The sequence below is a fragment of the Sceloporus undulatus genome, chromosome 1, assembly GCF_019175285.1.
Source record: "Sceloporus undulatus isolate JIND9_A2432 ecotype Alabama chromosome 1, SceUnd_v1.1, whole genome shotgun sequence".
In the NCBI taxonomy this organism is placed as follows: domain Eukaryota; kingdom Metazoa; phylum Chordata; class Lepidosauria; order Squamata; family Phrynosomatidae; genus Sceloporus; species Sceloporus undulatus.
This window is the reverse complement of record NC_056522.1, coordinates 41,209,457-41,231,762: the sequence shown is the minus strand read 5'-3', so window position 1 is coordinate 41,231,762 and position 22,306 is coordinate 41,209,457. Positions and strand designations below refer to the sequence as shown.

Below are 22,306 nucleotides of genomic sequence, written 5' to 3'. Positions count from 1 at the left end.
GGAGCAACATTTATTGGTACCTTAAATTAGCTTACCTCTGTGGACCCTGTGCTTGCAACCCACTGTATAATTCAAGATGTTAGAGAATCCAGAATAATTCTTTACCTTCCAGAACGTGTGCCCAGGAAGTGCCACTATCGAACCATATATCCAAGACATCTTGGCCTTGTACGTAATCGTGGACATCACGGCTATCAGCCTGCTTCAGAAATACACAGAAAAAAAGGCATAGGATTCTACAAGTTAGACAGATATGTTTTTCTTGAATTTCTGCTCTTGCTCTCTGTATATTTAAATTCACAAAGGCCTAGTTACAAAACAGTCAGCTTCCACATTTGCAGCTGTGACTTTTGAGTATTTGATTAGTTATGGATTTGAGTAATATGTTCTCTCTGGGAATCTCTAGTTCCTCCAACATGACTCTGTTGACCAGATTCATGATAGAGGAGCTAGAGATTCCTAGAGAAAATACTTCTCTAGGCATTTGTAGGTCCTACAACACAATCCTGTGGTCAACTTGCAGTAGATGTTGACCACAGAGTTGCATTGGAGGATGCAGAGATTTCTAGATAAAAAACTGTAAAGAAAAGTGTTGTTTTTTATTTGCAGTTTTTCAACTTTAATACATAATAAATAATAAAACTTTTATTTCTATCCTGCTTTTCAGCGACAAAACAATCAAAGCGGCTATCACAGGAGTCCTGTGCCCAACAAATTTGGAGGGCCTACCTTAACAACCATTTTAAATTCAATCCTCAATGAATGAGTTACCATTAATTAAAAGGCAATATCCTTGATGCTCACTTGTATGTACATTACATAGAGGTTAGCAGTGTTTACTAGTTTTGCTACAATTAGGATACTAGTCTGTGGCCCATTAAAAAACCTAGTAAATTTATTATGATGAGTTAGCATATCACATCACCTTATCAGGTGCCTGAAAGTATATCCTCTATTGGAAGATAACAGTTCATGCACTTGATAAAACAAACTCTACATCATGAAAGCTTATGCCATAAGAAATATGCTCATTTTTTTTAGGTGTTAGAAGGCTGTTTGTCACTTCTGTGTGTATATTTGTGGGTAGATTCAGCCAACAATTTTCACAGTAGTTGCTAGTGCAGACATCTGTGCAGGCTCAAGCCTTTTTGTCTTCCTTTTCAAAATTTTGCCCAGTCCCAACTGTAAATTTCCAGGTCTTGCTGTCTGAACATTGGTCCCAGCTCACCAGCAGCGCTGACAGGACAGGGGGAGATGGCAGGGCTGGGCAGTCTAGAAGGGGCCTTGAAGCCCTACTATATTATATTGCATGTTTTTCTTTTTCTCATAATAATTATTTGTAGATTGTTTTTGACATCATTATTATATAGGTGCATTAAAAAATAAAGTAAGTGACACAAAGTACTGGTCATGATCTGTAAAGCTCTAAACAGCTTAGGTCCAGACTATCTGAAAGACCATATCTCTCCATACAAACCTGCCAGAACGTTTTCTCTTGGTTCCTCCACCATCACAGATTTCCTTGGTGAGAAGGGCATGAGAGAGAGCCTTCTCAGTAGCTACTCCCATCCTCTGAAATACCCTTCCATGGGAAGTTAGGCTGGCCCCCTCCCGGCTTTCCTTTCGCTGGCAGAAAATACATTTTTGTTTGAGTAAGTTTTAAAGAGTTAAGCAGGGGAGGTTATTTGTGCATTTTGTTTTTAACATTTGTATGTCTTTTAAAATGTTTTGATAATGTTTAATGTGGAGATTTTAAATTTTAAATTTTTTATTGTAAACACTTTTCATTTTTCATTTGCTGTTTTCGGAAGCTGTCTTGGGTTCAAATTTGGGAGAAAGGTAGCATATAAACGAAGTAAATAAATAAATAAAATTTGAAACCCTATGTAGAGAATTTTAGTGGAGTGGGGGACACTGACTCAGGCAGGCCAGTAAAAGAAAACTGCACATCTCAGGAGTTGCTCCCACAGCTGCCAAGCAAAGCCACCTGGCAGAGGGAGCAAAGGAAGAAATTCCTCCTAACTCCAGCTGAGCCAGGCTTCAGGGGCCAGATATGCTCCCTTTCCCTGCCCACCTGCCTTACTTAATGCCAGGAATACACTGGACATGCCCACTAGGAGACCTGTTTTTTTGTTTTTTTTTACCACTGAAGCTTTAATAATGCTCTTTTCTGCAACCGGAATTGTTTATCTCAGATTGGCCTTTTTAGCCATCAGTGCGCTTGTAGTAAGCGTGGGATGAGTCCTTCCTGAATCTTCGTTTGCGAAGAAAAGCCAGAGAGTTGTGTGCCCTCAAACTGTATCACCCTAAGGGAGTGGTTTCCAACCTTTTCTATGCCCCACTAGAAATGTTTGGTTAATGTTCACATCCCCTAAAAAATTAATACCACATGTGAAGATGAAGGAGTCTAAGTTCTAATTTTTAAACCACAAATTGAACCACATGCAAAACTGCGGGTAAACAAATTGAAATTAAAAAAAAACATAAGCTTTTAACTCAGTGCCATTCTAAACTGAGTGATTATATTCTGATTTGGAAAAAGCTGTAAACTACTGTAAATTGTAAAATTCTCTCCTTTTAATTAAATAAACAATGAGACTACTGTCTATGGGACACAACCACCTACTACTATTTCTCAAGGCACAATAGGAGCTGGCTGAGTGATGACTCGTGACTTGCCACTTAAAGACACAAACCATTCTTTTTTGCACACCTGAAATTGCACCTCAGATTGGGAACCCCTATCCTAAAGCATTTCACAGCCTTTCCTGGGGATGAGAGTGGGTGACTTGCCCAAGGTCACTCAGAGGGTTTCCATGGCTGAGCAGGGAATCAATCTCTGATCTGCAGAGTCATAATCCAATGCTAAAACAACTACATCACACTGCTTACCAACCCTGCTTACCAGTATAAAAAATATCCAACCTGTCCCATGCTACACCTTTAAGCATCCAGATTTGAAATCAGCACCAGGTTTCAGCCACTTCCTGAACAGACTAGGCAGCCACAAAGGGACTCCCCTGGCTTTGAATTACCTTTGTCAATGCTTCACTGGGAAGAAGCTGCTCAATAGGAAGGGTCCACCAAGCATCACTGCCATGTTGCTCCACTACTTTAATCACATTCTCAATGCTTTTTCTGTGGGAAAACAAAGCAAAGCAATAATAATGGGCAGTGCAATTACTATACATTTGTCAAAATAATTCAAACCAGACAAAGCTGCATAAACTATAAATAAATGAAAATTAACACAGCTTACAGGTATGATAGTATCTGGCCATATTTAAGAAAAAACATTCAGTAAAAGCACCATGAAAAAAATTCCAAACACATGTTTGAGTATCCTTTAATTAGAATGCCAAAATACTCCAAAGTAGTCCATAAGGGTGGCTGAGAGAGTGACCTCTTTGCTTTTTGATGGAAATAAACTTTGTTTCATGCACAAAATTATTTTGTGCCTAGTGGAGAGAACACTCCACTAGGCATTTGTAGTTCCTCCAGTGCAATTTTATGGTCAATGTCTGGTAGATTTTGACCAGAGTTGAACTGGAGGACCTAGAGATTCCTAGAGGTAAAAACATAGTGTTTTTGTTATTTGCATTTTTTCCACATTCACAGCGGTCCTCTGCCCAGATCCCCAGTGAATGTGGAGGGGTGAGTATATAAAATTATAGACGTTAGGTAAAGCAATTGCCCTATGAGCAGTCAGTTCCCATAGGTTTGTCAAACAAAACAGTATTTGCTTGCTGCTAGAAGGACGCCACAGAGTCTAAGCTCTCTAGAAAGGGAGTTCCAGAGTCTGGGAGCAGCCAGCAGGCAGTCCCTCTCCTTTGATCCCAATAGATGCACCTGTAAAAGTGGTGGATTGGAAAGAACGGCACCTTGTGAACTCAAATGCTAGGCAGGCTGATATGGGAGAATACGGTTCATCAAATAATAATAATAATAATAATAATAATAATAATTTTATTTATATTCTCCCAGATGGATCGAGGCAGGATTACAACCCTATAAAATATGCAGAACACAACAATAAAAATAACCTCCACTTGAGCGGTATAGGGTTTAGAGTTAATAACTAGCACTTTGAACTGTGTTCCAAAGCAGATTGGCCTTTTAAAAAAGTGTATGAATGTGCCTTCAAGTTGCTGTTACCTTATGGGGATCCTATGAATTTCATCGAGTTTTCTTAGGCAAGGTATACTCAGAGGTGGTTTTGCCAGTTCCTTCATCTGAAATAGACCCTACAGTTATTCACTGGCTGTCCCCCATCCAAATGTTAACTGGGCCTGACTCTGCTTAGCTTTCAAGATCAGACAGGATCTGGTACCATAAGGGTATCTAGCCTTACATAATTAAAAAATTTTCTGAAAGTCACAAGATTCCAAAGTTGTGTCAATTGAGGAAACCATTTGTTAGTACTTACATATACATCCTTAAAGAAAGAAGACTAGAGATTTATTTCACAATGAAAAAGAGTATGTTTTTAAGGCCTCACATTTCTTACTATGAAGAGTGGCTTGTTTCATAACAGGTATTTTGATCCAACACATATTGCCCTTCAGCTGGGCTTATAAAAAGAGGGTTTGTGATAATGAAACTATATTCCTGTAATCCAAAGGCCAACAGCAATTTGGCACAATAGGGCAAGATTAGATTATCATATATCTCACTCTGCATGTGAGGGGGTGTAGGGATGAGTGCACATATGTGTACCTTCTGGCTAAATGAAAGAAATCAACAGCATATAGTAAGGTTGAAATTGAAACAAACAAACAAACAAGGTTCATTTATATACCGCTTCATACTGCCTAAGCAGTGTCTAAATGGTTTACAACTATAAGCTAATTTGCCCCCAACAGTCTGGATACTTGTTTTAGTGACCTCGGAAGGATGCAAGCCTGAGTCAAGCTTGAGCCCTTTTGCTGGTCTTGAACTTGCAAGCTTATGGTTTTGAGTGAGTGGCTGCAGTACAAGCATTTAACCACTGCACCACCAGGGCTCATTTTAATAACTTATTGAGATCAAGAAAACTTGCCTACAGGCAACAAGAAATCTAACCAATGTTAAAATGACAGGTAAAAGTAAAGGTATTCCCTTTACATGAATGTCTACTCATAAGGGACGGTGTTCATCTCCGTTTCTAAGCCAAAAAGCCAGTGTTGTCTGAAGTTGAATCCAGTGGTCATGTGGCCAGCATAACGGCACTGAACACTGTTACCTTCTCACCGAAGTGGTACCTATTTATCTACTTGTATTTGCATGCTTTCGAACTGACAGGTGGGCAGGTACATTTCTGGGCTAGACATTTTTGTGTATTTCCTTTAAAATAAACCTTACTCTAGAAATCACTTGTTAATATAATGTAAGATCCCTGAATAAAGTTATCTGGACATTAAAAAAAGTTGCAACAAGCATACATAATCTGACTGATTTACTTATTAAACAATTAAAAACTTCCTTCCATGTAATTTATGAAATGAATAACAATTCTGCTACAATTTTACATTAGCAGGAAGAATACACATCCTTAAAAAATTTTCACAGCTTCGAACATATCTCTGCTCCCTTTCTCTTATATGCCATTCCCATAGGCTTTATCAAAATAGTTGCGAACACCAGAAGTATGCTTTCTCTTCTCATCTATACCAGTACACATCTTGAAAAAAAAACCTGAGGCAAACATTTTTCTCTACAGTGTGCATTCAACACCTTCCTCAAATAACTACTTATCGCTCTACAAACGACAAACTTCAGTTGCAGAAACAATAATTCACAATGTAAGCAAAAGAAGCCCGGTTGTAAAACTTTGCCCCATATTCATATGCCATATCGGACAGAATTGGCATTACGTGTCATTCTCAAGGTTTCTTGGATGAAAATCCACAGGACAATTCACGCTACAATGACGCCAACCAATCATTTTGAACGCTGATACTGATTAGGCCAGGTGCTTATTTAGTGGGGAATTAAGCAGTGTTGAGATGTTTTCTGCCAGAGGAAGAAACGGATGCTGGTGGTCGCTGCTCCTAACTGGTGGACAATGAACCATGCCAGGTAACCTCTCTTTTACAAGACTGCAGCTTATCTTCCAAGCTATGTAGGAGGGATATTACAAGTGTACAGAAATTAACATATTGTGTGTTCTGAGTGAAAGATATGTCAATCCAGAATGATTAATTTTTCTACCCTAATTAAAGAAAAAATACATCTAGCTTCTAAGAGAATTAGAATAATAATTTTTTTACTCTCATGTAGACTTCCAAAATTTAAAGTATTAGAAAAGCAGCTACGGTAGTTTAACCAGAAAATGCATTCAGTTTAAATCAAAATCACACAGACTATCTGAGATTGTCGATCAGGAAGTGTTTTCTTAATTTTTACAGGTGAATGCAGAATCTAGAAGAAATTAAATACAACCAATGAATACCTATATATTTTTAGCTCTCTCTATGTACTTTCTTATTGAACACACTAGCTCATGCATTTTAAATTGGTGTAGTGCCAGGGACCATCACTTTGTTTTTAAATGGGAAACATTTACCTTTTGTTCTATCTTCTCCTATATGAGGACTGTTCACACGCTTATAATTTTAAGAAGCATTTTTTTCTAGTTTTATGAGTTAACTTATTAACAACCAATAATTCATTTCAAAAGCTACAATAGTTTCACTAATTATAATGATTTCACCAGCTTTTACTTACCTGTTGTGCTAAAGCTATTTTAATTCATTTTATTTTTAACAGAAATGCCTGTGCCCCTCAACTCTCTCCATTCTTCAAAACAGAGAAGAGCTTATTTGCTTTCCATTATTTTTAAAGATTCCTTGATGGTTTACTGGTACAAGTTGCAACATACTCCAGTCGCATGCTATGTAGCCGGGGAGCATCTGTGATATCCCTGATTCTTTGAAATATTGCATTAAGTGCAAATGTGGGACAAGAGACTACATACTTCTGGTTTTCAAATTTAAGTGGCATTTAAGAAACAGATTTTTTTTTTTTTTAACAAATCTTTGTGTATGTTTTACAAATCATACTGCAACACAACCATTTTTTTCTACGTTCACTTTCAAGGTAAACTTTCAGATATGAATTTTAGACCAGCTACAATATGAATACTAAGACCACCGACAGGAAAGGAGTGTTTCAAACACACAGTGTTGTCAAGTGTAACAGCAACTCCATGTGGACTAGCCATATTGCCAGTGGAGGTGCTGTTACTTTTGAAGCCACTGACCAAACTCTGGATATTGACTGAAGAACATTTGCACAAGAAACTATAATCAAACAAACTCATTATTCCAGCGGATGTTATTTACATTGCTTCATCTCCACTGAAAATAGTGCCTTTTCTTTCCAGTATTATATCTTTGTAAAATGCTGTGAAGATACCAAGCATGTATCACTCCGTCTGTTCAAAATGGAGGTTTAGGGTAATGACCTATGATTTGACAGACTGTCCTTTCTATGTCTGCCTGTCATTTCTGTAGGCCAATACTCTGTACGCTCTCACTACTCTGCAAGGGAGGTATAAGAACTCATGTTTAAATTAAATGTATGTAAGTGAGAAAAATAAATGATTTTTAAAGCAGTAAAGCCTCTCTCTAACGCTAACCATTCATTCCTTTTTTGTATCACAGGATAGATGGAATGTGCTGTAATTTAAAATGAAGATTTATTTGAAACATACCCTCCATAAACTGTTCTTAGAATACAGATACAACGAGTAATAAGGAAGCAATGTAATTCTGGATCTGTTTTAGGCTTTTAAGATACTAGTAACAGAAATGGAGCTATCCTATACAACTCTTCAAAATTCTTGTAGAAAAGAATTTTAAGTAACATACAGATGTAAATTAATAGAATATACGTCATTTTATGTTGCTGTTCCACTTGCAGTTGTCCAAAACTTTGTTGTAACATCTACAACATGTATAATTTTGGGTAAGTACTTCAGGAACAGTGATTCTTTAGAGGATTTCCCAAACAATCAAGAATATTACACCAAGTCCTAGAAGTGTTTGATTTCCCTGCAGCTTGGGTCACAGGAAAGAAAGAATCTCACAAGCAAAAGGAAGCATTTCTGAATAATGAAAGGAGTCCATAACAATTACTTCCTGGAACATTTGAAGCCTAAGTATATGATTGCAAATACCATAAAAGAAAAGCAAATAACATTTTAGATTGTTTAGAAAACTCAGAAACCATCATTTTAGACTGGGTTTTTCCTACCCATGTCACCATGATTTTAGTTAGTGAAGATGTCAGGGACTGGATTTGGATTGTTGTACAGTACAAACAAAGTATTTGCTGAGCTACAGCTCACTGACTCCATGCCTCCCTTTGTCTGGTTTTACCAGGGACCATTCCTAAACTGAAAGGCTAAGTGAGTGAAGCCAGCTGATCTTTACTAGAGTTAGTGCACATAATCTCTGCTCCCAGCCATATACATACCACCACAGCCCAATGGAACAGCAGAAGAATTTGCATACAAAGGGAGACAAAAGAAGCATAGATCTTGGAAAAGTTCTTTGTACTATTAATTTCAAAACTGACCATGCTGGCTGGGGGATTCTTGGAGCTGTGTCCCCCCCCCAAAAAAGGAAAATTTCCAGGTTCTGAAGAGGCAAACTTGAACCCATCTAAGTCTTCCCAGTTCTTGTTCCTGAATCCAGAGTTCTTGTCAAATTGAGCCTATTATTTGTACTCTATGCAAAAGGAGACCTGACTTTTCCCACCACCACTGGTTTGGGAAACTGGGGTGAGCTGTTGGGGGGATTGTACACTGCACTATGAAGGGTTTACTCCTCCCACTCTTATGCCACTGGGTCCCCTTCCAAATTGACCAACCTTAGGTCTACAGCCATTTTGTTATATTTTCATTACCCTTTTTTGGTTTTGTACAATGCTTTTTCAAAATGATAAGTGACCAAAAAGGCCCATGTAGGTCAGTTCAAAAATGCTGAAAACTTATTAAAAAAGGGCCAACATCAAGCCCCACAAGCCTGCTATCTGAGGATAAATATACTGTACTTATAAATTATCCCCCCCAAATTTGGGGGGCCACGGGATACTTGGGGCCACAAAATAGTTTAAAGGCCATAAGTACATCACAGGTTACACTTTGCCCATTCCTTTTCTAAAGTAGGGATGACGTTAGATGTATGGTGCATCCTTTTGGTTATTCATCTATGCATTAAAAACCTACACAGGATGACTGTATAATTGAGGGTCTCTTTAAATATGAAGACACATAATTTAAGTGATCTGACTTAAGTGATGCTGAGTATTGCATGAGAACAAGTCACAAAGGCCTACATAATCCAGCTTTCTTGGCAAGTAGCCCATCAACCAGGAGTTACTGGGTGGCTCACCAGAAACTGCTCCAACAGTGGAGCATTGATCTACTTTCTTGCCCACTTCCACTCTGACACACACATTTATCCACCTGTAGCTGCTGTAGAATGTTTGCACAGGGAGTAGTTTAGGCTGTCATGTGAGATAAATAGCAAGGTGTGTCTAAAATCAGAACACTGACAATTTACACAAGGAAACCAGAAAGCCAAAAACCTCCACAAAACCATTTTTGCATTCTAAAATAGAAACATGTCTCAAATCATTTTATATATTGGGGACAGACAATGTATTCTTTAGTTTGGGGGCTATTATGCAGTAAAACACACACACACAAACACACACAGGAAAGCATGACTTTCAGGCAGATGCAGGCCGAGCAGCTCTCCTTTCAGCAAGCTAATTACTAGTCCCAGTCTTTGTTTTTTGCTCCCAATCAGTACCAGGCCTCTCAACCATGAGAAAGGCCTCTTCCCTACAGTGAAAAATGCTATGCGTTTCTTGTTAGGATAACGTCTGTGGAAGCTCAGCAGGACAAAAAAATAGGATTGGATTACACTACGAAAATCTTCCAGTAACATCTAGACTGCACCTGCATGGCAGAAACAATCCAGTTTGACACCACTTTAACAGCCTTGGCTCAATGTTATGGAATTCTGGTTATTGTAGTTTTGTGAGATATTTAGCCTTCCGTGTCAAAAAGATCTGGTGCCACAACAAACTACAGTTTGCATACTGACTTCCCAGACGAACATGGCTATGTCTTTCAATCTCTCCACAGAGTGCATCTATTATTCTTCACCCACCTGAATAAGCACTCTAGGATATATGGCTTGCCCCTGCCACAATAAGGGGAGACTTCATGAATAGGGAGGAGGGAATGACTCTCTATTTGGTGAGTCAAAAGTTTCAAAATGCTCCTTGTGTGTTGAACAAACAACAACCCCAACACCCCACCAAGGTTGCAACTCAGAACACACCAGTAGAGGGCATGCAAATGTTAGCTGTCTGAGTTTTCAGTCTGTAAATTAAAGTAGTAATTTAAATCAGATTTTGAACTGAGGAGAAAGTACTTTGCTGTGCCATCAGCAAGTACAGTATCAGTTTTACAAACAGTTTATGTAAAAGGCAGATTGCCTACAATTAGATTAACTCTCCTGTCCTATCCTACTGACTGGAATACTGCACAATCGCTGGGTATAGTGGGAAATAATTAATTCCAGCTCCTGAGGGAAGGGAACCCTCCAGAACAGTTCTTCTAGCCACTATGCAACCCCAAGGTGCATCAGCCACTGCTGAAAAACAATGGAGAAATAAGGCTGGGCTCAAATAGGGTTACATTCTGGAAGATTATTGTTTCCCCAGCAATGAGCACATGCCACTAGACCTCTGTTTTTGGGCAAAACAAGGGTCGTGAAAAACTATTTTTCTGCACAGCGCAAAAGAGTAGGATTGTTTCTTTCTCACCCAACAGAGCACTTTGGTGAATGGCTTCCATCATTTCCACAGTGAATGCAAGCTATTACTGCTGTAAAAACTGTTTTAATACTTCACTATAATAGGCTCTTTTGATAGTTCACAGACAGAGATATCATCCCAGTGATTCGCATCATCTAACCAAATGTTTAAAATTACTTTTCTGTACTGCAGTTCCCAGAATGCCCAGCCAGCACTGCCACTGGCCATACTGGCTGAAGGATTTTGGAAACTGTTATTCAAAAAGGTAAATTTTTCATGCTCTGAATCCAGCATAGCACACAACAGCATACAAGGTGGAGTGCCGAATAAACTGTTTGGTTTGTTTCTCAGAGTGTTGACTGTGGCTGGTTATACGGATCATAAAAACCTCCTGTTCCAGAGTAGCTGGCTGCTACTCTGTTTCTAGGTACAGTTTAGTGTTGATTATGATCTATAAAGCCTGATACAGCTTAGGTCCAGCCTATTTCTCCCCATAAGAGCCTGCCCAGACCATGAGATCCACAGGAGATGTCCTTTTCTCAGTCATACCACCTTCACAGGTATGACCTGTGGGATTACAAGAAAGAATCTTCTCAGTAGCTATCCTAGGTTTTGGAATTCCCTTGAGAGAGGCTAGGATAGCCCTCATTGCCCTTCTATCAGCAGGTGAAGACGTCTTTATTCAAGCAGGCTTTTAGAAATGAAGGCTTTTAAGGAAAGTATTTTAAGAACTGCATTGGTTTTATAGTTCATAATTTTAAAAATTCTTCTTTGAAGTGTATATTTTTAACAAGCTTAATTATTTAATTCATTTTAATGCTGATTTTTGTATGTCTTTAATTGTAATATTTTTAATCTGTAAACTACTTTAAAATCCAACCTTTGGGAAAAGGTGGGATAGAAATACAGCTAATGATCATCATCATCATCATCATCATCATCATCATCATCTAGGGAGAGGGTGTTCCATTTCTGTAGCATTCCTCAGCATTGGCCTTTAATTTTTCCCAAGGAAGAATATGTGATGTCCCATGTAAATGACTAAGGACCTGTTCACACTACAGAATTACAGCAACATATTTCTACTTTAACTGTCATGGAATCCTGGGATTTATAGTTTAAGGAGGAATATTTAGAATTCTCAACCAGGGAGCAATAATGCCTCAGTACACTGCACCCCCCCAAGATTCCATGGGATGGAACCATGGCAGTTAAAGTGGTAAATAATTGGGTAGTGTGAACGGGCCCCAAAGAACATCACTTGAAAAACTGCTCATCTGAGGGCCAACCCTAGTCTTCTGAAATGCAGGTCACCCTAAACCAGCTTACCTATACATCTAAAACCTGGTGCCTGTGGACCTGAATACACACTATTCCTAATCAGCACAGTCAATGATGAGGTATGCTGACAGTTCTAATCCAAAACATATGTTGAATAACAGGTTGGGGAAGGCTAGCTTGCACTGTAGTTCCCAAATACAAGAGTTTTAATGCCAGTGTGTCAAGTGTTCCTGTGCCTGCACTGCAACAATGCACCCCTCACATTAATATGCATTTTTCCAGTAGAGAGGACAATCAGCAGGGATCTATTTTTTTCATTAAGTGATACATGTGTATTGCATTTCAGAGCTGCTTCACTTTGGTTTTTATCAATGTTAGCAGCCTTGAGGGCCAGCCCTTGACAGAAAGGCATAGTACTGTATAAAGCCAATAAATAAAGAGAATATAAATAAGCAGTTATTTAGTTACATTTCCACCTCGCCTTTTCACTGAGAAGGTTTTCCTCAAGGTAGGCTAACATCACAGACACAAATTAAACAATGAAACTACTAGAACATCATTATAAAATTTTCTAAAAGGCTGTTAGTTGTCTGCAGCCTACCTGTTTTATTTATCACACTATGAAGCTTCCCATCTTGAGTTCACTTGTACATATTACATATGCAAACACTTGCACCACAAGACCTCCCCATTTGCTTCAATAATGGAGAGAGCTCTGTAGATGCATCCCACCCCATGCAGACATTGACAATGAAAACAAACAGGGTATCATCCTCTTGTATACCAGACATGCATTCAAACTCATCAGAAGGACTCTGAGGAGTCCTTGTATACAACTCATGCTGACAAACCTATAGCTCAGGTCACTTCAACTGCTACACTACCATGAATCTATAAAACACATTTCAAAAGGACTAGAACAGCAGCAAACCTTAACACCTCTGCTCTTCCAATTAGTATTCTACAACACAAACATCCACATATATACACACAGAGACTTTACTGTCTAGACACTATGCAACCCCAGGCTACACCAGCCATTTTTTTGACTGCAAATTAGCTTGCTTTTTGCAATGAAACCTAAGTTCATAAAATAAACCTACCGATTTATTAAAGGTTTTCCTGTAGTCTTGTGGTAAAAAACAGGAATGGGAACACCCCAACGCCTTTGTCTCGATATACACCAGTATGTTCTTCGGTCCAGCATTTCTAACATTCTGGTCATCCCAGAGGCTGGAACACACTTTACTTTCTTTAATGCATCCTGTCAAACATTCAGAAAGAAGCAGAATTCAAAAGTTTAGTAATAACTAAATGTCTTAGATTGTACATGGAGATTGTGGCATTATTTAACACTTTCCACTAAAATGGAAGTTTGGCCATAGTAAATGCTATAAGAATAAAACAACCCATATAGCTAACAAGACAAAGTCTTTCACATTCACCAAGTAGAACTCTCTTTAAATACTATGAATCTAGTAATACAGCCCACATTTACAGACATGGCTCACAGAACGGTCCAGCCCAGAATGATTCCTACGTATGCCTCCAAACTTGCATCTCTGTATCTATATCCTTCGGACTTTAAGCATGCTCTTGTTTCCCCAATTCTGAAAAAAATCTTCTCTTGACCCTCTTCTTTGTCCAGCTATCATCCAATTTCTCTTCTTCCTTTTCTTTCTAAGGTTTTGGTATGGATCGTTTATTCTCACTGTCTTGAGTTTCTCGAAGCCAACTCCATTCTTGATCTCTTTCAGTCTGGTTTCTGCCCTCGGCATTCTACAGAAACGACTCTCATAAAAATCTCAAACGATCTTTTGTGGGCCAAGGCGAATGGCCTTTACTCTGTTCTTATACTCCTTGATTTGTCTGCAGCCTTCGACACTGTGGATCACTATCTCTTAGTTGATATACTTTCTGACCTTGGGTTCTCAAATTCTGTTCTTAATTGGTTTAAATCTTATCTGTTATATAGATCTTTTGCAGTGGTCAGACTCTGTCCTCTGTTCCCCTATCTGTTGGAGTTCATCAGGGATCTGTTTTGGGTCCCCTACTGTTCTCTCTTTACACACTGTCCCTAGGAAAACTTATCAGCTCTTTTGGTTTTTCACATCATCTGTACGCCGATGACACTCAGCTGTATCTTTCCATCCCTGACCTTTCTCCAAGTCTTGAACTGCAAGTCTTGAACTGCAAGTTTCATCTTGTCTTACAGCTGTCTCTCAGTGGATGCGTCATTGGCGTTTCCAGCTCAACATGTCCAAGATGGAGCTTCTGGTCTTTCCACCTAAGTTCTCCCTTCAATATTCCTTCTCTATTTCTGTCAACAACACCTCTATTTGACCGGTCCAGGAAGCCCGCAATCTTGGTTTCACTTTTGATTCCTCTCTGTCTTTTATCCCCCACGCCCAGGCCACAGTCAAAGCCTGTAGATTCCTTCTTTACAACACTGCCAAAATCCATCCATTTCTCTCAACCTCCACTGCCAAGACTCTGGTCCATGCCCTGGTGGTCTCCCAACTAGATTACTGCAACCTCCTTCTGGCAGGGCTTCCTCTCTCATCTTCGTCCTTTAATTTCTGTTCAGCATTCAGCGGCACGCATCATTACGTCCGCTCACTGCTTTGATCATGTTTCTCCTTTATTATCATCCTTTCACTGGCTCCCCTTTCCCTTCCATATTCAGTATAAGCTTCTGTTGTTGACCTTTAAAGCCCTGCATGGGCTGGCCCTTCTTTATTTATCTGAACTTCTTTTTCTGTACATTCCCACTCATACCCTCCGTTCTAGTAGTCAAGGTCTGCTGTCCCAGCCTAGGATCTTCAGTGCCCCATCCTGGATTCGTCCCTTCTCACTTGCTGCCCCTCACTCCTGGAACCTTCTTCCCCCATGAACACAGGTCATAACTTCTTTGACCATTTTTAAATCTGAGTTGAAGACTAACTTGTTCAGGGAAGCGTTCCCAGGCACTGTGTGATTAGCTATCTGATTTTCGATTGGATAGCTGATGCTGATGTTTTTAATTGTTGCCTGCTTATTTTAACCAGTTCTATTTCATATTATTACCTATTGTTTTATATGTATTTTGTAGATTGTACACCATTGGCAGGTTTTATTTTTATTGATTTGATCATTTGTATGTACAGCACTGTGTACATTTACAGCGCTATAGAAATAAACTATAATAACTAGAATAACATAGATAATCTCTGATTCACTAATTCTTTTGAACACCTAAGTAATTAGCAATTAATATACATTTTATGTAGCCAGGCAACTGGGTGTTATGCTTTTTCTTGTTATCTCACACATATGTGACTCATCAAGAACCTACATACTGGTACAGAGAAACATAATTAAATTTGATATTTCAGACTAAATTATGTTTCCATATACTAAAACAGCAATGGACAAAGTGCAGCTCTCCAGATGTTGCTGGATTGCAACTCTAGTCAGCCCTAGCCATCACAACAAATGATGAGGAATACTGGCAACTACAGTCCAACAACACCTAGTGGATTGCATCTTTGCCTATCCCTGTAAAGAATGGAATACACAGGAACCAATAAACTTCAGAAATCTGTACCTGAGCAGCAGACTTGAGATTTGCTGTATTAATGAACCACTGTTTGCTGGCACGAATAATTACTGGTTTTTTAGTCCTCCAATCATAGGGATAGCTATGAATGCATTTCTCCTCTTTTAGTAAACTCTTTGCTCCTTGAAGCATCTGAATGACTGTGGAATGTAATAAAAAATCATTAAATGGAAGGTCAATAGTGAATTCTAACTGCCATAGCCTTGCATTTCTTCTTCTGGTGGAGTAAGATAATAACTTTGCTATGCTTTATTTCTGAAAAGAAGACATGATACAGACCAGCATCATTTCCTTCTTCAAGAACAGCTTTCTTCTGAAGTTCAGAACCTGCAGCTTCTGTGAAATGCCCCTTCTCATCCACTATACAGTCCTTAAAGATATATAGAAAGAGATATACATTTATGTTAATGAAAAAAACTGAGAAATTTATGCTAGCAATGCATTACATTAAATGTCTGTTTTCTCTAACTGAAAGGACAACACCTTTATTGTTTATATACTAAAAGCAAGCTTAGATTTGGCAGTGAGACATTTAGTTACTATAGAACAACAGACTTCTAAGATTTTTGGAAGGAAGTGACATTTGTTGCTTTGCTTGAAATTATTACCATTTGTCAATTCCAACAAAGAAAAATAAATCTGTTCATACAACAATTGTGACATTTTAAAAACTGAGCCCCATGTTCCAAAAATAAGTTAATAAGCCCTAAATACCAACCCTGGAATTTTTATGAAGTCAGGATAAAAACAGAACAAATATGCACACATTTTATCCATCCATTAAAAGAATGGGTCTTACAAAATGTGGGGCCTTGCAGAGTTTGGAGCAGTAACAAAGAATGCCAAGGGTGTCTAAAGAGCAACAAACACAGAGGAACTACCAATATGTGGCTCACAGCTAAGTACTCTAATAGCCAATACTCTTATAAAGAGTTGTGCTTTATGTCCCCATACTCATCAGTTTAGTCTGCTTGTTGGAGAATTCTCCTAAGCCTGTCACCACTTTTAGTTCTATTGGAAAATTTTCATTACAGAATGAAAATCATTTTATTGCCTTTTTTCTCAAGTATATGCTAATGATTCTTTCACAATAACCTTGTATAGAATGGAGCAGTAGTGGAAGTTTTTGCACAAGGAGAACCAGTTCATAATGCTATCATGGATGCTCTTCAACCTTTAGGAATAGTATTGCAACTCATACTATTGAGTGAACAGAGGAAGGGAGGAAGGAGTCTACAGCCACTGAGTTCTTTATTCCACCAGTGAGATTCCTCTGTTGGATCAGAAGACTTCCACAAATGGGTAGAGAGCCCTTTTCCCCTTAAGAGGCAGATTTTGGATCCAACTCATTCAGGATTTCAGATGACAGAATTAGATTCTTAACATATTAACAGATCACCGGGAGACCAAATGGACCCCAGTGTACAGGAGAGCCCCTGTAGGCATTACTCACCTGGTTAAATAACTGCAAGCTATTTAAAAATGTTGGAGATGCTTTCTAGTTCGTGGTAAGAGCTTTTCTTGGACTGTACTACAAGATTTTACTCAGTAGTAGTAAATATAACAATTGCTCCTATCCACTGCCAAAAATATTTTTTAAACCCTTGCTTCTGAAAGCGTCCACTCAGACAAAATATCAGCCATCTGTCAAAATGATTTTAACATATTCTAATGTGTAACCTTCAATCTACAGCATTCCACATTACTAGGCACTACCAGCATGGGCTACATTTTACAACAGAAGAACTTTTACTTTTCTGTCCTATCTGCAAATGTCTAATACATTTTTGGGGTTGATAGAAAAAAAAACAACCCTTATAGATGAAAGGCAAGGCAAACAAAATCAAAGTACCATGGGCAGCTGGTGATGAGTAGCTACACCGTAATCTTCCATACCATGAGCTGGTGCCGTATGAACTAATCCTGTTCCTTTTGACATGGTCACATGGCTTGCAGGCAAGACAGGGGACTGCTTTCCAGGAATTGTAGGATGTGAGCAAACACTATTTTCCAAATCTGTTCCTAAATTAGGGGAGGGTAAAGAAAACAGAAGGATAGCATACCAAATATGAATGGGAGGAAAACTACACTACATCCTGAAAGAAACAAAAGAATGCCCTCTTTGATGTTCTAGAGAATTACTTTTATTACTCCCTATGAGCAGGATCAACTGTTGGGGATTATGGGAGTTATGTCACCTAACTGACTTTTTATATCCACTGCCCTGAAATCCATTTTGGGATGAAAATACACTATGCAAATTTTTTAAAATATCTTTCTTTGGCTAACCTATCTTACAAACAACTCAAGCTACTAATGCGACCACAGGAAGCAACCTGGCAGGAAGTAAGAATGTCTGAACAGTTCACTGAACTGAAGTTGTAACAAACAAGCACCTGACTTCAGATTCAGGGGGGAAAAACACCCTAAAAATAACAACAATCTCCTATTCCATGTTATAAAAATATATACTTGTTAGATTGCATATTCAAAGAAGTTTACCTTTAAATGTTGAAATCACATCAAACTCTGTATCCAAAAGAGCAGCTGTAGACTGAATTCTGTCAGAAGCTACAATAAAGTGTTCCCCGGTATTTGTACACTTCACAATCGAGTACCTACAAATTTATTTATATAAATAGATAAAATAAATACTTTTGTTTTTAAAAGTGGGTTTAGCACTACACAATAGTATTTTAAATTACGGCAGAAACTCAACCATACAGACCATCTTGATGTCATGAAATTTCTTATAACCCAGTGATGTCAATAAGGAAATTTTAGTCACTGGAATGGAAATGATGATGACACATCAATGCATTTTCATACAAATGGCAACAGAAATAAAAAAAAATCCTATTTCATATTTTAAAAATATATATGTTAATTATGTGTCCTTGGGCAATTTTCAAGACTTCCAATTGTCCTTTGGAACTTATTGGAGTCCTTCAAATTTTATCACGATGTTCTTTATGCTAAATTCTTTGATGGTGACACTGCTAAAACTCATAGAGACTAGAGTCAAAAGATTTTCCAAACATTTTTATCTGATACTCCCTACCTGCAAATTAAGTTTGCTTACCAGAATACAACAAATTTAACCACATCCTGGCATCCTGTGTATTGAATAAGGCATCACATATTGGCCACTTCAGTCATGTAATAGTACCAGCAATATGCCACAGTCTTCATGATCTAAATCCAACTGTTGGCTCCAAGTAGAGTGGACCCACTGAGGCAACACAGATTTGGTACATGAACATTTATGTTCCACTGATTCAATGGATCTATTCTAGTTGGGAGTGGCAAGAGCTCTTATGCCATAGAAAAATTAAGATGAAAAGAATACATACTCTGAATCTGGCATGTAACAGACAGCTTGATTGGATGGAATAGTCCAGGCTTGTGTGGTCCAAATTATCAAACTCACAGCAGGTAATCCATCTAAAAATAAATATAGGTACAGTATATGCATGTACAATTGGTGTTATTTCAACTGTATCAGCAGTAATTATGTTAACAAAGCTGAACTAAGAATATATATAATATATACCTATAATTGAAGCCAGTTTTGGGGGTGGTTTCAACAAAGGAAACTTGATATAAACTGAACGACTAACATGTTGTTGATTGTATTCAAGTTCAGCTTCAGCCAAGGCTGTACTAAATAAAAAGAAAGTGGACATCAGATCTATTAATATAAACATCTTCAAATTATATCTTAAGGACAAAGCAAGGCTGTCACTTACTTTGTTGAAGGAGACCAGAACACTGGTTTATAATCCTGATAAATATAACCCTAAAAGAGAAACTGAGGTAAATAATCGAGGCAAATTGGCATTCTGCATGGTATACATCTTACATTACCAAATATTAACCTACCTTATCATACATTTGGTGAAAAATATTCAGTTGCTTTGATTCATACTTCTTGTCAAATGTGTGGAAGCAGTTATCCCAATCTGCCATGATGCCCCAGCGGATAAAGGCTGATTTCTGTTTTTCAATTACCTTTTCTGCAAATTCTTTGGCTAAAGGGAGACAGGAGGTTGCCAATATCAATTCTGGGCAAGTCTTACTAGAACATGTTCCAAGTGAGGCAGGTAAACTAGTACAGACAACAACATTTTTTAAGGATAACCTTCTCATGTCTCAGTACATTAAAAAAATTCTAGAGGTAGAAGCAGCTTTTAATTCAGGAGTGGGAACAGTTTTTCATTTATGCCACAAAGTAACATAAAAGTGAATATTTGGGCTTCAAAACCATCCTAGTAAATACTCACAAAAGTAAGAAGCAAAATAAAACTGTATGTAAGACCTGCTATCAACACAGGGCCAGATTAATGAAGTTCAAACACAGGAACTACAAATTCATTTGGATTTTAGATAACAACACGCACTGAACAATTAGAGTAAATCAGCCCAGATCAAGATAAAATTACTGTCATTGGCCTGTTACAGACTGCCAAAATAAAGCTGCCTTGGCTCTCTTTGGAGGTATGCTATTTAATTGATGCGTGCATCCTAAGAATCCGAAAGCTGCACCAAAGCTGAACTCCAGTGCTTAGGAATGGAGTGTGGCTTTGGCGCGACCTCCGGACTCTTAGGACCCATGCATCATTTATTATTATTATTATTATTAACCTTTATTTATAAAGCGCTGTAACATACCTTCAAAGAGACCCGAAGCAGCTTTATTTTGGCAGTTTGTAACAGGCCATTGATTTTCTCTAAATTCCAAGTTGGTTAGTTTTTCATTTATATGTATGCAGGCATGAACATCCAAGAGATTATGATATTTTAAAAGTCACACTAAACTACAATGATACATCCTCATTAATAAGATGCTCTGTCAGACAATAAATTTCATATGATATAATTTAATATATTAGCAACCTCACTCAGAAAGTCTGCTGGAACATACCCTTTTGTCTGATTTCCATTGGTGAAAGATCTTCATCTTCTTCACATCCAGACAATGCTTTCAATTCAATGGGGAGTCCATGGCAATCCCAGCCAGGCACATAGTGCACCACATGGCCCCTCATCATATGAAATCGATTAGTGATGTCTTTCAAAATCTGAACAGTAACAGAAAGGGATAAAGAACGAGGTGGAGGAAGGGGAATGGAAAGAGGGAAAGAGAGAAAGAAGTTTCTAATTTATTAATATTCTAAGCTCCCAAACTCCTATAATATTTATGTTATATTCAGTGGGGTCTACAAACTTATGCCATAAGCATATCCCTTGCTGTGTTTACAGTTGAGCAATGTCCTATTAAGACTTAATGAGCAAAATCACTCAGTTTAGGATAACTTTTAGACAATAACTTTTCAGTTTATATACATGGAAAGTGTTAAGTGTTTATGCCTGCTCCAGTTTTCATCAGTGGATACACAGAAGCTATGTATGCTAGCAAAACTCTGATTTTTTCAAATGGCATTTCAATAAATTTGCAATTCAGTATTAACAAGTAGATTAGGATCAAATCACATCTGTCACTGTTTTCAATTTAATATCTCACTCATATTTTTGGCATTTGCATGGACTTCATCTCTGCCTGAATAACAGCTGTTATCACATCTAAGCAAAGATATGCGTACGTTTATCTTACATGGAATCCCATCACTGTGACGGAACTAGAAAATCTCTAATTAAACATCATTTCAGATAAATCTGAACCGCAAAACTGTCATTCCCAGCTTCAGAACAAACTAAGATCTTGAAAGAAGAGGACCTTTTCATCTGCTGTCCCCAGACTGTGAAATGATCTGCTGGAAGAGATACAACAGCTGAAAAAGCTGACTCCATTTAAAACAGCATTAAAGGCATATCTCTTCCTACAGGTCCACACAGTTAATTTTGAATCATGAATTTTTATTTCTATATGAATGTATTTTGATGGTTTTATAGTATTGTGTTTTAACTGTGGATTTATGTGTTTTTAATTGTGTTTCATATTTTAACAAGCATTGAGGAGAGGAGGGGGGAATATTATTATTATTAATAATACTACTACTATATTGGTTCAAATTTCTGGATCACTCCAATGCTATTAACAATAACTTTCTACTTCAGAAAGAACACAAACAATGGTTCAAAACACACTGCTCCAGTTTGAAGCCACTTTAATTGCCCCGGCTCAGTGCTAGGGAGTTCTGGGAATTGTAGTTTATTGTGGCACCAGAACTCTCTGACATAGAAGACTAAATATCTTACAAAACTACAGTTTCCAGAATTCCCTAGTATTGAGCCAGGACAGTTAAAGTGGTCTCAAACTGGGTTATTTCTGCAGTGAATTGTGGACCAATGATCAGAAATTGCTTGTTCTGATTACTATGTGTCACCTGGGGTTTTATTTATGTATTTAGATTATTTATACCCTGCTCTTCAGCACAAAGGCTCTCAAAGAGGTTTACAGATTGCTAATTTGACAGTTCCCTGCCCTCAGGTTTACAATCTACAAAGACATGAACACAAAAGAAGGGAATGGCAGTGGGGAAGAGGAGCAAGTCCAGCAGATACTGCCAGTTTCTTCTCTCCCTCCAAGAAATTAATTCATTTTACTGATACATATTGAGCTCCTCTAAAACAAAAAGAATATTTCAGCAT

At 38.1% G+C, this 22,306-nt stretch overlaps 1 protein-coding gene across 3 annotated transcripts in view; it reads right to left on the bottom strand.

Annotated features, from left to right (window-relative positions):
• The window catches only part of IARS2 (isoleucyl-tRNA synthetase 2, mitochondrial), a 45,077-nt gene that overhangs the window by 18,950 nt on the left and 3,821 nt on the right, over positions 1-22,306 (bottom strand). For 2 of the 3 annotated variants that reach the window (XM_042446315.1, XM_042446317.1), the window contains exons 3-14: positions 20,619-20,775; positions 19,577-19,725; positions 19,444-19,493; positions 19,248-19,357; positions 19,048-19,138; positions 18,197-18,312; positions 17,547-17,716; positions 15,974-16,064; positions 15,683-15,834; positions 13,200-13,360; positions 3,036-3,138; positions 106-202 (exon numbers count right to left, since the gene is read on the bottom strand). In XM_042446315.1, coding sequence (XP_042302249.1) covers positions 106-202; positions 3,036-3,138; positions 13,200-13,360; positions 15,683-15,834; positions 15,974-16,064; positions 17,547-17,716; positions 18,197-18,312; positions 19,048-19,138; positions 19,248-19,357; positions 19,444-19,493; positions 19,577-19,725; positions 20,619-20,775 — 1,447 coding nt within the window. The remainder of the gene's footprint in view (positions 1-105; positions 203-3,035; positions 3,139-13,199; positions 13,361-15,682; positions 15,835-15,973; positions 16,065-17,546; positions 17,717-18,196; positions 18,313-19,047; positions 19,139-19,247; positions 19,358-19,443; positions 19,494-19,576; positions 19,726-20,618; positions 20,776-22,306) is intronic. The other variant, XM_042446316.1, reaches the window with a different exon arrangement.